The 15,667-nt window shown below is 33.9% G+C and overlaps 1 protein-coding gene across 2 annotated transcripts in view; it reads right to left on the bottom strand.

Moving 5' to 3' along the window:
- LOC111055546 (aquaporin AQPcic) overlaps window positions 1-14,812 on the bottom strand; it is a 54,108-nt gene extending 39,296 nt beyond the window's left edge. The window contains exon 1 of one of the 2 annotated variants that reach the window (XM_039433138.1): window positions 14,301-14,812. In XM_039433138.1, the coding sequence (XP_039289072.1) occupies window positions 14,301-14,304 (4 nt within the window). In that variant the 5' untranslated portion in view covers window positions 14,305-14,812. Of the gene's footprint in view, window positions 1-1,152; window positions 1,555-14,300 lie in introns of those variants that run through there. The other variant, XM_039433137.1, reaches the window with a different exon arrangement.
- Window positions 14,813-15,667: the final 855 nt, after the last annotated feature.

The raw sequence follows: 15,667 nt of genomic DNA, 5'->3' as shown, positions 1-15,667 counted from the left end.
GTGTGTGTGTGTGGTGTGTGTGGTGTGTGTGGTGTGTGTGTGGTGTGTGTGTGTGGTTGTGTGTGTGTGTGTGTGTGTGTGTGTGTGTGTGGTGTGTGTGTGTGTGTGTGTGTGTGTGTGTGGTGTGTGTGTGTGTGTGTGTTGTGTGTGTGTGTGTGTGTGTGTGTGTGTGTGTGTGTGGTGTGTGTGTGTGTGGTGTGTGTGTGTGTGTGTGTGTGTGTGTGTTGTGTGTGTGTGTGTGTGTGTGTGTGTGTGTGTGTGTGTTGTGTGTGTGTGTGTGTGTGTGTGTTGTGTGTGGTGTGTGTGTGTGTGTAATAACTTGAAATTTGGAACTTAAGGTCCTTACACTATAAGGATCCGACACGAACAATTTCGATCGAATGCTATTCAAGATGACGGCATAAATGGCGAAAATGTTGTCAAAAACAGGGTTTTTCGCGATTTTCTCGAAAACGGCTCCAACGATTTTGATCAAATTCATATTTAAAATAGTCATTGATAAGCTCTATCAACTGCCACAAGTCTCATATCTGTAAAATTTCAGGAGCTCCGCCCCATCTATGCAAAGTTTGATTTTAGATTCCCAATTATCAGGCTTCAGATACAATTTGAACAATATATACCAATTGGAAAAGATTGAGCATGAAAATTTCTTCAATTAATGTTCAGTAACATTTTCACCTAAAATTGAAAATAAGCTCGAAGTTCGAGAAAATGTTATTATTTCAATTACAAACTATTGGCAACTGGTGATTCTATTAAATCATTCACTATGAAGAGATAGCAAACTTTGTGTGTCTCCAGCCTTATTGTCCTATCACCAGCTGGTTTAGATCTTTGAATAGTAGACTTGAGATGCGCGGGAACACTAGCGTCAAGTGATAAATTTTCATAACGGCAAGGAAAGTTGTGTGAGTGCGCCACACCAGATTTTTCAATTAATGATTATGTTCGTCAATGTCGAGACAATTCGAGCGTCTCAACTTATTTTACACAGAATATGCATCACGAAATCAAGTTTAATGAGAGAGTTCAGAATTTGAACATAATTATTGAATTTAATTCAAAGATGCTTAAAATTAGAAAATATGAAAATAATAAGGTAATAAGAATCGAACAAGTTTCCCAGATATGATGTTTTGAAACCATTACCTGAATTCAGATCCTCCATTTCCAATGTTTCGGCTCTCATTCGAATTGATTTCAATTTCAATTATTCTTCAGAAACCCAACTGACAAAATGTAACTAACTAATGCACATATTTTTTCGTGAATTTGTCAACCAACTCTCACTTGCAACTCCAATTTAGAACACTGGCACCGCAGGTAGAACAAAACTACCGACTAAACAGAGGAGCTAAGAACAACACCGAGGGAGAGAATTCATTCACTGCTCACTCATTTGAATGTCAAAAGCAAATAGCGAGTACGTCGCTCAGCGTCGAGTTGCGCTAGTTGAATTTATTATTTGTACTTTTTAAGTTCGCTTGAAATACGCCGCCGCGCTCACTTCTGTATGCAAATCTGTGCCAATCTTTTGAGAAGCGATTTCAAAATGTAACGAATTCATTTTCTACTGCATACACTCCGCCTACGATACGCGCTGAAACACGTTAAATTGCATCAATGAAAACAATGCGTCTTTTCTGATGAATTTGGTGTTATTTCAACAGATTTACAATACTGGATTTTGTATTTTCATGGATCAGTATTTTACGAATATTTAACTTTTCCTTATTTCAATAATGAGATATGTTGAACTATAGCTGACTGTCGTGTACACTTCAACGGGCATGAGATGTCCGCGAAAACGTTCTTTCGACGAGATATTGTACTGTAAGCTAACAAAGCAAATAACTAAGACTACAAATTTTTCGTTCTTGTGAACTGTTTCAACACCCCCAATTCTGAGTAAAAAGACACGAATTTCCTACAGATAAAAGATTCAAGATTCTAAGACAGATGCATTCATTTCCCCAAGAAATTACTAAAAATATTGAATTGTGCATCTGGATGAAAGTACACTTAATTGATATTCCCATTATTGAAAGACCTGTAAGTATAAAGACTGTGCAAAGGCTAAAAGTAAACTTTCTACTTGTGATATTTTTCAAAGTTTTTCGATTTGTATATCATCAAGCTATCAAAATGAAAACGTTTTGTCAGGAAAAACTTTCTTTTCTGATCATTACTTTTTGAGATATGAGCGCCTGAAGATTACATTTTTTGAGACAGAACATTTCAAATTTGGTAAGAGATAAATCCATGAGATTTAGAGGATAGATTCTTCTTGGCATTGTTGATCTAGTAAAACAAAATTTTTTGGAAAATATCAATTTTTAAGATAGTTATTCAATTTACTAAGAATAACCAAAAATAACTTTTAGTTAGTTATTTTTGGTAAATTGAATAACTTTTTCAAAAATTGATATTTTCAGAAAATGTTTGTTCTACTAGATCAACAATACCATGAAGAATCCATCCTCTGAATCTCATGGATCTATCTTATACCAAATTTTAAATGTTCTGTCCCAAAAATTCAAACTTCATATCTCAAAAAGTAATGATCGGAAAAAAAATATTTTCCTGAGAAAACTTTTTCATTTTGATAGCTTGATGATATACAAATCAAAAACTGAAAAAATATCACGAGTAGAAAGTTTATTTTTAGCCTTTGCACAGCCTTAAACGCTCCGTATAAACAGCACAGAGGCTCCATTCAAGTATTCAACAGCACTGCACCCGAATTATTTCAACAATTGAAAAACAATTCAAGAGAATTGGAAATTTATTTCAAAGAATTCCATTGATACTGAATAACAAATGCATTTTGCATTTGTATAGATAATCCAATGGAATCAACAGCAATTTGGAAGCGTTTGCTTTGAAGAGATGAAATGATAAAACCTAGGGATATAAAACTCAGGGACAATCTTCACAGATGAAATGAATTATTGCATCAACCGGTTTCGATTTGTTTTTCATCCTACTCTAGTAGAGGTAGGCCTACTCAAGATATATGATTTTGGAATGGATAATCTATACAATGAAATCCAGACAAATTTAAAAGTTTATAAAATTTATAAAACTCAGGGACAATCTTCACAGATGAAATGAATTATTGCATCAACCGGTTTCGATTTGTTTTTCATTCTATTCTAGTAAAGGTAGGCCTACTCAAGATATATGATTTTGGAATGGATAATCTATACAATGAAATCCAGACAAATTTAAAAGTTTATAAAATTATAAAACTCAGGGACAATCTTCACAGATGAAATGAATTATTGCATCAACCGGTTTCAATTTGTTTTTCATTCTATTCTAGTAAAGGTAGGCCTACTCAAGATACATGATTTTGGAATGGATAATCTATACAATGAAATCCAGACAAATTTAAAAGTTTATAAAATTTATAAAACTCAGGGACAATCTTCACAGATGAAATGAATTATTGCATCAACCGGTTTCGATTTGTTTTTCATTCTATTCTAGTAAAGGTAGGCCTACTCAAGATATATGATTTTGGAATGGATAATCTATACAATGAAATCCAGACAAATTTAAAAGTTTATAAAATTTATAAAACTCAGGGACAATCTTCACAGATGAAATGAATTATTGCATCAACCGGTTTCAATTTGTTTTTCATTCTATTCTAGTAAAGGTAGGCCTACTCAAGATACATGATTTTGGAATGGATAATCTATACAATGAAATCCAGACAAATTTAAAAGCATTTGCGTTGAAGAGATGTAATGATAGAACCTAGGGATATAAAACTCAGGGACATTCTTCACAGATGAAATTAATGATAGAATGTATTATTGCATCAACTGGGTTCAATTTGTTTTTATTCTATTCTGTAGTAACGGTAGGCCTACTCAAGATATATGATCTTGGAAAAACCAAAACTATCCTTCCATAATTTTTAAAATCTGTGGTAGCATTTCTGAACCTCAATAGGAAGAATCTTCCACGTTCTGACAATGTAAGTAATTTTCAAAACTATATGTAACAAATCCACTTGACTTTCGATTGCGATTTTCATTTTAGCCAGTTACAGACAAATCGATTTTTGGATTTTTCTCCAGTCCTTATGGATTCTAACAGATTAAACGGAACTTGTCAAACATCATCTGAATCTAATATAATTTATCAGGACAGAGAAAAATCGAAGTTGTGTGTGTGTAACTAGACTTACAGTACGGTGTCTTACTTGAAACGGCACATGGTATCCGATTAATATGCTTTGGAATAACCAATTATTATCAATGTATGTGCAACCACGTTCATCTTTCTTACGAACATGAAATGTTATTAATCCAAGAGCATGATGCTGTCATTCGTTATGGAAAGATATGTAGATTGAACCAGTGACACTGTATTCTGCTATCAAACTCCAGTCATTATTGTTCCACAGCTTGTGTATGTGTATGTAATAAGTAATATTCAGGCATTGAGATGTTGTAACCGTCATGTGCATAGAGCTAAATAAAGTCTGGCATGAATAATAGTTTCGAATTAAATTCAGCCAGATGAATACAGCGTAATCAAGAATGAAGTATAATTGGTGGAAGATCTGTGTAGAAAGTTTGATACTAGTGCTGGAGATTACAGGAATATAATGAGAACAGCCGGTTGCACAAACATCGATTAAATTTCGATCTGCGATCAACAATATTATCAAGCTCACGTGTAATCAAAGATCAACGTTGATTGGCGTTGGTAAAAATGAGTGTTTAATCATAATTGTAATTTGAAAAGACTTTCCTGACAATACTTACAATGACAATCAATCTCGGTTGGTTAACCGGGATCAACTAATTTGAATCAACTGCTATTAATCACAAATCAATGTTGAACTTGAGAAAATCTCATCATGTATCACCTACTGTAACAAAAAGAGTTTTTTAGGTAATGCCAAATCCTATGCTATTAAACGAGCAATTTCTGTTTATATGTTTATATATAAAGTATGTGACCGGATCTCGAAAACGGCTCTAACGATTCTCACGAAATTTGAAACAAAGTAGGTTTATTATATGAGAATTCGATTGCACTAGGTCTCAACCCTGGGATAACTCGCCGAAGAACATTAAAAGGATAAATACGTTCTTGGAAAAACAGCTGGAAATTTTGTCGTCTGTCGATACCGTAATGGAAGAGAGTGAACGAGTGCATGTGTGTGGAATCATCCAGCTGATCTCACGAGAAGAAAAATTCAGCAAGAGAAACTTATTTTCGTTTATTTCTATTTTTTTTCTAGAAAACACGTTTACTTCAGAAAGTCCAAAATGGTAACTAGAAGCTTTTAGTGTAGAATAGTACATAGTATATTAACACATATTGTAGCAAAAATAGTATATCATTCTGAATCGAATTCATAGTATATCTATTTGTAAATGATGATGCGTTTGTTTTTTCAAGTGTGAATTATTTGTTATTTTGATGAGTGATAGTAGCTTAACCTAGATTTTGAGTTGAAATGCAGTATAAATTTGAAAAGGGACAGTTTTGGGCATAAGCCTGTTGTGCCTCCTCATATAACTGTAAAAATAATTGTACGACTGAGAAAATGAATAAATAAATATAAACTATAAATTCAATCCTTCGTTACAAATTTTCATCATAAGTGCAAGTAGTAGTAGTGTACCTTCTAGTGAGTAAAATTATTTTTTTCTTCGTTAAAGACCAATTCAGCATTATCATAGGAATTCCATAAAGTTACCTTTTTTGGTAAGATATAAAATGCAGCTGCGAGATCAGAACGAACTATAAAACCCTAATATGGATTTCAAAAATGCATATAGAGGTCAAAAATAAACATGTGGAAGCGCAGTAACTATATGAGCATAGTCACTACATGACCCTAATTATTGAGAATCATTCACGTAAACATTGAAGTAGTCCAGCTCATTTATTTCAATATTTGATTAATTTCGTTAGGTGCTCATCTCCTATCTGTTCACATACAGTGTACAGTAAATTTATATGTAATGTGTACTGTACCTGTTTTTCTTCTTCTTCTTCTTCTTCTTCTTCTTCTTCTTCTTCTTCAGATTCCTCCCTTTCTATCTCTTATTCATCTTCTACTTCTTCTTATGATCCTCCTACTGCTTCTCCTTTCATTCCTCCTCCTTCTCCTCCTTCATCATATTGTTCTCCTCCTCATTCTGCCCCTCCCACTCCATTTCATCCTTCTTTTCCTGGTGCTTCCTCCCCTACTACTCCTTCTCCTTTTCTATTGTCTCTCTTTGGCCTCCTCTTCCTCATTCTACACCCCATTCTCCTCCACAATCCACATCCTCCACAAGATGAATATAATATAATATTTACAGGATTAAAACAATTCTAGTCCAGCTGAAGTGGATCACCAAATTATTAATTTTGTTTAGGTTGTATTTGAGCCTCTGGGTGAATGAGTAATGTTTGCGAGTGCTTTGAGATCTAACTAAAAATATGCTCCTGATTTATAATTTATTGCCTGAGCTTATTATCATGTGATCAATGAGAAAATGAATTACGTAGCTATTTCGCTTTCTTATAGATAGATGTACATAATGACGTAGTCTATATTATTATGTGCAGAAATAGATAATGTACAATTAACAATGTGTACATACATGAGTGAAAGCTGTGTTTCGCCTATTCCGTTCTAAATAGTGCTAATAAAACGATCGTTCGATTGTTTTATGCAATACTTTTCAGCTCATAAAACTCTGATGGTAATTACACATTGAAGACATGACTAGCATAATAGAGTTCAGCTGCTCTACGGCGGTAAGCTACAGATTAGAGTGTTTGTGCCAGTCAAATGAGACAGATTTCAAACGAATTAGGCAACAGGCAACATGATCTTTTTGGATATTTAACCTTGTCAAAACATACATAATGATATACAATTGTCGGGAAGACTTACCAATTAAGAGAGTGGGAACATGTTCTGAAATTTTTTGAAAGGAGACAGCTCAATTTTGGCAATAAACACTCTCGTAACAATAATGTGTCTTCACTATCTTAAAAAGATATATTGTTGTAACAAGGTTTCACTATAATAGATGTGTTCTACATCATTACTACCAACTAGTGAAGTGCAAAAGGTTTATCATATTAATTTTCATGAATGACCTTAGAAACGAGCTACAAAGACCTTAAAACCATTTAAAATAGCTTAAATCTGAATGTCACTCGTTCTTTGACAGTGCGAGTTCAGAACAAACTATAAAACTCTAATATGGATTTCAAAAATGCATATAGAGGTCAAAAATAAACATGTGGAAGCGCAGTAACTATATGAGCAGTCACTACATGACCCTAATTATTGAGAATCATTCATGTACACATTGAAGTAGTCCAGCTCATTTATTTCAAACATTATTTGATTAATTTTGTTGGGTGCTCATCTCCTATCCGTTAACATACAGTGTACAGCAAATTTATTTGTAATGTGTACTGTACCTGTTTTCTTCTTCTTCTTCTTCTTCAGATTCCTCCCTTTCTATCTCGTATTCATCTTCTACTTCTTCTTATGATCCTCCTACTGCTTCTCCTTTCCTTCCCCTCCTTCTCCTCCTCCATCATATTGTTCTCTTCCTCATTCTGCCCCTCCCACTCCATTTCATCCTTCCTTTCCTGGTGCTTCCTCCCCTACTACTCCTTCTCCTTTTCTATTGTCTCTCTTTGGCCTCCTCTTCCTCATTCTACACCCCCTTCTCCTCCACAATCCACATCCTCCACAAGATGAATATAATATAATATATACAGGATTGAAACAATTCTAGTCCAGCTGGAGTGGAATACCAAATTATTAATTTTGTTTAGGTTGCATTTGAGCCTCTGGTGAATGTGTAATGTTGCGAGCGCTTTGAGATCGCTAAAATCTGCAACTGATTTCTAATTTATTGCTCGAGCTTATTATCATGTTGTGATGAATGAACAGATCGTAGCTATTCCTCTTCCATATAGATAGATGTAAATAATGACGTAGTCTATATATTATGTGCAGAAATAGATAATGTACAATTAACAATGTGTACATACATGAGTGAAAGCTGTGTTCGCCTATTCCGTTCTAAATAGTGCTAATAAAACGATCGTTCGATTGTTTTATGCAATACTTTTCAGCTCATAAAACTCTGATGGTAATTACACATTGAAGACATGACTAGCATAATAGAGTTCAGCTGCTCTACGGCGGTAAGCTACAGATTAGAGTGTTGGTGCCAGTCAAATGAGACAGATTTCAAATTAGGCAACATGATCTTTTTGGATATTTAACCTTGTCAAAATAAACGTAATGATATACAATTGTCGGGAAGACTTGCCAATTAAGAGAGTGGGAACATGTTTTGAAATTTTTTGAAAGGAGACAGCTCAATTTTGGCAATAAACACTCTCGTAACAATAATGTGTCTTCACTATCTTAAAAAGATATATTGTTGTAACAAGGTTTCACTATAATAGATGTGTTCTACATCATTACTACCAACTAGTGAAGTGCAAAAGGTTTATCATATTAATTTTCATGAATGACCTTAGAAACGAGCTACAAAGACCTTAAAACCATTTAAAATAGCTGAAATCTGAATGTCACTCGTTCTTTGCCAGTGCGAGTTCAGAAGAGTCCTAAAAATAACTGATCCTTATTTTATTTACTCTGGGCCTATTCCCGCCAGGAAATTTCCACAAACTGAAACACTTTTAACCAATCTTAATATATAGGCACTTCGAATCAATAGATCTTGAACCTTTCTTGAAAAGTTGATTGTTCTTAGAGCGTTGAAATGACATGATAAAGTTACTTTATAGTAACAGATTTGAACAACTGATACACGAAGTACCTAATGACCAAATAATATTACACTAGTTATTGCAGTTGCTATTATTAAATATCACAAGATGCACCCAAAGATATACATCATTGAGTACCGCTAGAATACTCAATAATACTGTGAATACAAGAAATCCACAATACATCTCTGCTTGATAGATAAAATACTTATAGATTTTATTCTTATTCTCATCTTTTCAGTCTCATCGTAGAGTCCATACACTGAGGATAGAGTCTACAGTTTGTATATGAACAACTATGATACTCATTGTTTTATAATCTGATTTATATAAATTGTCAGCGTGTAGAGAATAGGAGAGCAGCTCTGTCATTTGGTCCTAGCTACTATTAAGCTATTTGCATCAGGCTCTAATAATATTCTCATATCATCTTCAGCCTACAGTAAAATAAAATAATACTCAGATAAAATATGATATGTGTACAAGTATTCATCATAAGTGCAAGTAGTAGTAGTGTACCTTCTAGTGAGTAAAATTATTTTTTTCTTTGTTAAAGACCAATTCAGCATTATCATAGGAATTCTATAAAGTTACCTTTTTTGGGAAGATATAAAATGCAGCTGCGAGATCAGAACAAACTATAAAACTCTAATATGGATTTCAAAAATGCATATAGAGGTCAAAAATAAACATGTGGAAGCGCAGTAACTATATGAGCATAGTCACTACATGACCCTAATTATTGAGAATCATTCATGTACACATTGAAGTAGTCCAGCTCATTTATTTCAACATTATTTGATTAATTTTGTTGGGTGCTCATCTCCTATCCGTTAACATACAGTGTACAGCAAATTTATTTGTAATGTGTACTGTACCTGTTTTTCTTCTTCTTCTTCTTCTTCAGATTCCTCCCTTTCTATCTCGTATTCATCTTCTACTTCTTCTTATGATCCTCCTACTGCTTCTCCTTTCCTTCCCCCTCCTTCTCCTCCTCCATCATATTGTTCTCTTCCTCATTCTGCCCCTCCCACTCCATTTCATCCTTCCTTTCCTGGTGCTTCCTCCCCTACTACTCCTTCTCCTTTTCTATTGTCTCTCTTTGGCCTCCTCTTCCTCATTCTACACCCCCTTCTCCTCCACAATCCACATCCTCCACAAGATGAATATAATATAATATATACAGGATTGAAACAATTCTAGTCCAGCTGGAGTGGAATACCAAATTATTAATTTTGTTTAGGTTGCATTTGAGCCTCTGGGTGAATGTGTAATGTTTGCGAGCGCTTTGAGATCGCTAAAATCTGCAACTGATTTCTAATTTATTGCTCGAGCTTATTATCATGTTGTGATGAATGAACAGATCGTAGCTATTCCTCTTCCATATAGATAGATGTAAATAATGACGTAGTCTATATATTATGTGCAGAAATAGATAATGTACAATTAACAATGTGTACATACATGAGTGAAAGCTGTGTTTCGCCTATTCCGTTCTAAATAGTGCTAATAAAACGATCGTTCGATTGTTTTATGCAATACTTTTCAGCTCATAAAACTCTGATGGTAATTACACATTGAAGACATGACTAGCATAATAGAGTTCAGCTGCTCTACGGCGGTAAGCTACAGATTAGAGTGTTGGTGCCAGTCAAATGAGACAGATTTCAAATTAGGCAACATGATCTTTTTGGATATTTAACCTTGTCAAAATAAACGTAATGATATACAATTGTCGGGAAGACTTGCCAATTAAGAGAGTGGGAACATGTTTTGAAATTTTTTGAAAGGAGACAGCTCAATTTTGGCAATAAACACTCTCGTAACAATAATGTGTCTTCACTATCTTAAAAAGATATATTGTTGTAACAAGGTTTCACTATAATAGATGTGTTCTACATCATTACTACCAACTAGTAAAATGCAAAGGTTTATCATATTAATTTTCATGAATGACCTTAGAAACGAGCTACAAAGACCTTAAAACCATTTAAAATAGCTGAAATCTGAATGTCACTCGTTCTTTGCCAGTGCGAGTTCAGAAGAGTCCTAAAAATAACTGATCCTTATTTTATTTACTCTGGGCCTATTTCCGCCAGGAAATTTCCACAAAATGAAACATTTTAAACCAATCTTAATATATTGGCACTTTGAATCAATAGATCTTGAACCTTTCTTGAAAAGTTGATTGTTCTTAGAGCGTTGAAATGACATGATAAAGTTACTTTATAGTAACAGATTTGAACAACTGATACACGAAGTACCTAATGACCAAATAATATTACACTAGTTATTGCAGTTGCTATTATTAAATATCACAAGATGCACCCAAAGATATACATCATTGAGTACCGCTAGAATACTCAATAATACTGTGAATACAAGAAATCCACAATACATCTAATTTATAGGTATAATTTATTCTTACTATACTAATTTACTAATTTATAGGTATCTTCACTCTATGGTACCGCTGAGTAGGTACTGTTAATCTAGAGAAATACTTTACTCTCTACTCAACGTGTATAGATACAGTATCAATAATTTTTGATAGTGAGTCAGATCGTCAAATAAATTTATAAGGATATGGTTATCATGGATATTTCGAATTGTCAACAAATATTACATCTATGATTTATATTTTGGACTCAAAATTCGAAAAAAATCTTATGAAGTTTAACATAACTTATTTTTGGACAATTTCTATGCATTTGGGAAAGGAACATTTTTGGGCTTTAACCTTCCGGCAGTCGCGCTGTTGTAGAAAGTACAACAGAGTCAGTTTTTTGCTGCACAAAACTATTGAATGGGATGGTGTCAGTGAATGAGTCTCCTATGCATTCCAAAACTTTCTTCCCATCACTCCACTGAGTTGCAGAATCAACCGAGCAATGGTTCAATCTTTAGGTGCCATTTAGTCGCGACAGTCCATAAGTCGCACTGTGCATAAGATAGGGAAAGACTGTATACGGGGACTGTGAACGAACCAATAACACAGAATTGATGGCTTTGCTTGGTGTACCTTATTGGGCTATGAAATGGTAATCATCGAAATGTTCATAAGGCGTAAAATAATCCAAAAAGATGGAAAAAGTAATTATACAATTAATTAATATGTTTTGACAGTAAACAGAGTACATAACACTTGGAAAATTGGATGTTGTAAAAAGTACAACACGCGACTGCTCGTGTGATTGTGTGAGGCGCGACTACCAGAAGGTCAAGTTCCTTTCCTAATAATTCATAGTTGAGAATGATATTGTATCTATCAATGTATAAATAAATAAATACATTTCAAATACGTATTAGCAGAAGGAGAATGAAAATAAAATAATAATGTGTTGTTGGTAATCAATCGAAGTAGGGTAGCTGAACAAACGTTTCTGACAAGAACTTATTGACATTAAATTTTAGTACAGAGGTCTAGAAATTTTGTGTAATGAGGTGTTGTTCCTAGAATATCTGAACTGGAAAACTTTAAACTCGATAAATTAGAAGAAGCTTGGTAAAGAGGGTTTTGGATATAAAAACAGATCACGCTGTAGATGATAAATACGTTTTCCCAGTAATTTGATAGTATGGTATGAGATGTTGTGGTATTTCTCCATAATTGAAAGGATAAGACGTTGATGTTGTCAAATCCACTATATTTGTTCAAAAATATTCAGTTCAAAATTTATCTCAGTTCAAAATATATTTTTTCAGTTCAGCTGAAGATGTGGTAGGTGTTACCATGAAACCTGGTTCTGTAATGTGAATTTAATTTTGAACAAATATAGTGGTATTGACAACATCAACGTCTTATTCTTTCAATCACGTTCTTCCAGTTTTTCTTTGCGTTTCCCCAGATTTTCAAGTGGTCAAGGACTTGGTTATACTGTAAAATATTCATTCATATTCAAAACGTTCTTCACGTAATTCCTATTTCAAATTGAAAAATGAATTAACTAACTGAGATACAATAATTTTAATTATCAGAAATCTTTCTATGCTCCAAGTAGGGTACAATATTACTCCAGTCGAACAGATTTCCGTAACACTAAGCTCGATAATTTCAAATCTATAGGTGATTGAAGCAAACCTGAATATGTAGGCGAGCGAAGCGAGCCTGTAACTCTTATTATTGGCAGATTCCGCCGGGGGTCCAGGGGGTGAAGCCCACTGGCTATACAAATAAAGCAGGAGAGAAGTGAGCATTTAAGTATAAGTATCACTGTTTATTTGATTTGGAAATCGATTGAGGATATTATTTTTGTGTTGCAGTTCCATAAATTTCCAATTAAAAGAGGAACTGTAAAACATTGCAGCTTTTCAACTTCGTTTTTCACACTGCGGCCGCCCATAAGCCATAACTCATGCGCACCCATGAATTTCATGTAAATCCTTTAACGATGTACAAAAATTATTGGATTCCCTCACTGAAATTATTCTGAAATATTGGTTGTACCTTATGTACATGTAAAGTTTAGAAAAATCAACTCAAAGGCATAATATGAATTTTAAATAATCCAATATAGAAATGAGTATCACATGGGAAAAAACAATAGAACCTTTGAAAATCTATGGAGCCTCAATTTATTAATATATATATATATATATATCATTTTATTATCTATCATATCGTATCAGGAATACACAAATTCAACAAGTAATCGAATGAAAATTATTTGTCAAATCTGTTGATTCGAATAATCTGTTGATTATATATGAAATAATCAACACAAAAACGCTAATTGCGAATCAATTAGTTTATCACTAAATAGTGAGTTGAGTTTTTTCTGGGTCTAAATTTTGTAAAATTATTAAAAAAATTTCTAAATAATGGTGATTTGAGTGTGATATTTTTGTTCTGTTATCTGTTCTAACCGTCAAAATTTAAAATTCTTAGTTCTAGTTGTTTTTGAGTAAAAATGGACTAAATTTTAGAAAAGTGAAATCATAACCCTATTCCGAACTTTTAAAATGTTATCAAAATCTGGGAGAAAAATAGTACAAGGAGTATCCTTAGCTTTTTTCTCCCGATCAGTGCTTCTTTCTAAAAATTATAAATGAATGAATAAATAAATAAATTTATTCCACACGAATTGAAGTGATTAATCTTTCAAAATCAAGCAAAATGTCTATACAATATTCAATCTGGGACTAAAAGGTTCAATTACATCGGCATACTTGGAAGTTGGTGGAAAAAATGATAATTCACAAAACGCCTCCAACGCTTTAAATCTCGCATTTACAGAAGAAAGTTACAATCCCAATAATTTCCAAACCAATAGAGAATATCACGAACAAGAATATCTCATATCTAAATTTGGGAGAGGAATAGCACAAGGTTACCTTATTTTTCCTCTCCCTATCATTTTGATAATGTACTTATTGAATAAATGAATAAAGAACTTATTCGAGCACTGTAGGGAATTCAATAGAGGTGTCCTAAAGTGGAAGACGCACTAATTCTATGTAATATTATATTTTCCAAAAATGATTGAAACATAAGAAAAACTACTTACCCATTTTAAAAGGTGAGGGAGATGACTCTTCCTTAGCAGCCGTGGTGGTCACAAAAATATCACAACTTCAAAAAATCAAAGAGTCAAACTTAATCTTAACAAAGTCTTTCTACAATATTAAAAACGTTGAATCAGTCAATTCAATTTAAAGCTTTGAAATATATAATATATCAAACTCGGAAAATTTAGAGATACTCCAGGTGATAGAGAAACTGTTTTTTTAAAAGTCTTTGATTTTTTATATCACAGATAACCGGCGTGCAGTTTGTATTGTATTAATTAAGCACAAATAATGATGAAGGCACGATACTGTTAACGATGTGGTGGTGGATTTTCGATGGGGGAGCGATATCGTGAGTAGTGCAAACGCGAGCGAATGTGCGTTTTGAAGCCGACCGACAGACGACAGATGTACGATTGAAAGCAATAATAGTTTGCCGAGAGGTTGGACCGCGTGCGACCTGAAACGGTTAACCCCCCGCAAAACAGGTCGTACCCTAGAACTTGCAGTGCATGTGAACAGTGATAAGGTACCGCGTGTGTGTGTCTTATTAAGCACAGAGCTGCTCGGTGATACGCTGTTGTACAGCGTTGCAACTGATAGCGAGGTCACGAAGTTGTGGAAAATTCCCAATACCTGAAAACTGGGTTTCCTAGAATTTTTTTGGAACGTTATGTTGGTTTCCTGAAATGAACGTTCTCGGATGGGTGAAACATCAACAGGCTTCCAGGCATTCTCTTGAACCGATTACCTTGACTTTGACTCAATCTTGACTGCTCAAATGCGAATAGAACCAATCATAGAAGACTCTTTTGAAAAGGAGGTTTTTCTTTTTTTTAGATCAGTGGTTTTTTGACAATTTCTTAGTCTTTTTCATTCAAGGAGGTTTTTCTCTCTGCATTTAATCACGGTGAAAATTAAACTGGCTTTTGTGCAAAGATTTTCATGAAACCAAAGTGACTTGTCTAATCTACTACATCGTAACATTAAGTAAATAAGGTTCCAAGACTGCGATAGTGGAGGATTTCATGTATGAATGAACATTATTTTATTGAAGTTGCTTTCCATGATGAAACACTTTATAATAATTTTGTTGTAGTTCAGTTTCAAAAAATGACAAATCAAATTTAATAAATGATCAAATAAACTTGAAATCGAATGTAATAATCTCCCACATTTTGGCCACACAGTCCAACCCATAAGGGCAAGCGCCCCTGGTGTCTGGATGATAAAGCTCCTCTTCAGGAGTGAAATGCATTCCTCAATACTCCAACAAAAGTAAGTGTTTTTTCAAATATTTACTAGTAACACAGTGTCAGAAGTTATTATTTTATTCTAGCAAAATTCCTCTTGGTTTCAGATTAAA

Source organism: Nilaparvata lugens, chromosome 7, assembly GCF_014356525.2.
Source record: "Nilaparvata lugens isolate BPH chromosome 7, ASM1435652v1, whole genome shotgun sequence".
Classification (NCBI taxonomy): Eukaryota; Metazoa; Arthropoda; class Insecta; order Hemiptera; family Delphacidae; genus Nilaparvata; species Nilaparvata lugens.
This window is presented reverse-complemented; position numbering and strand designations above follow the sequence as displayed.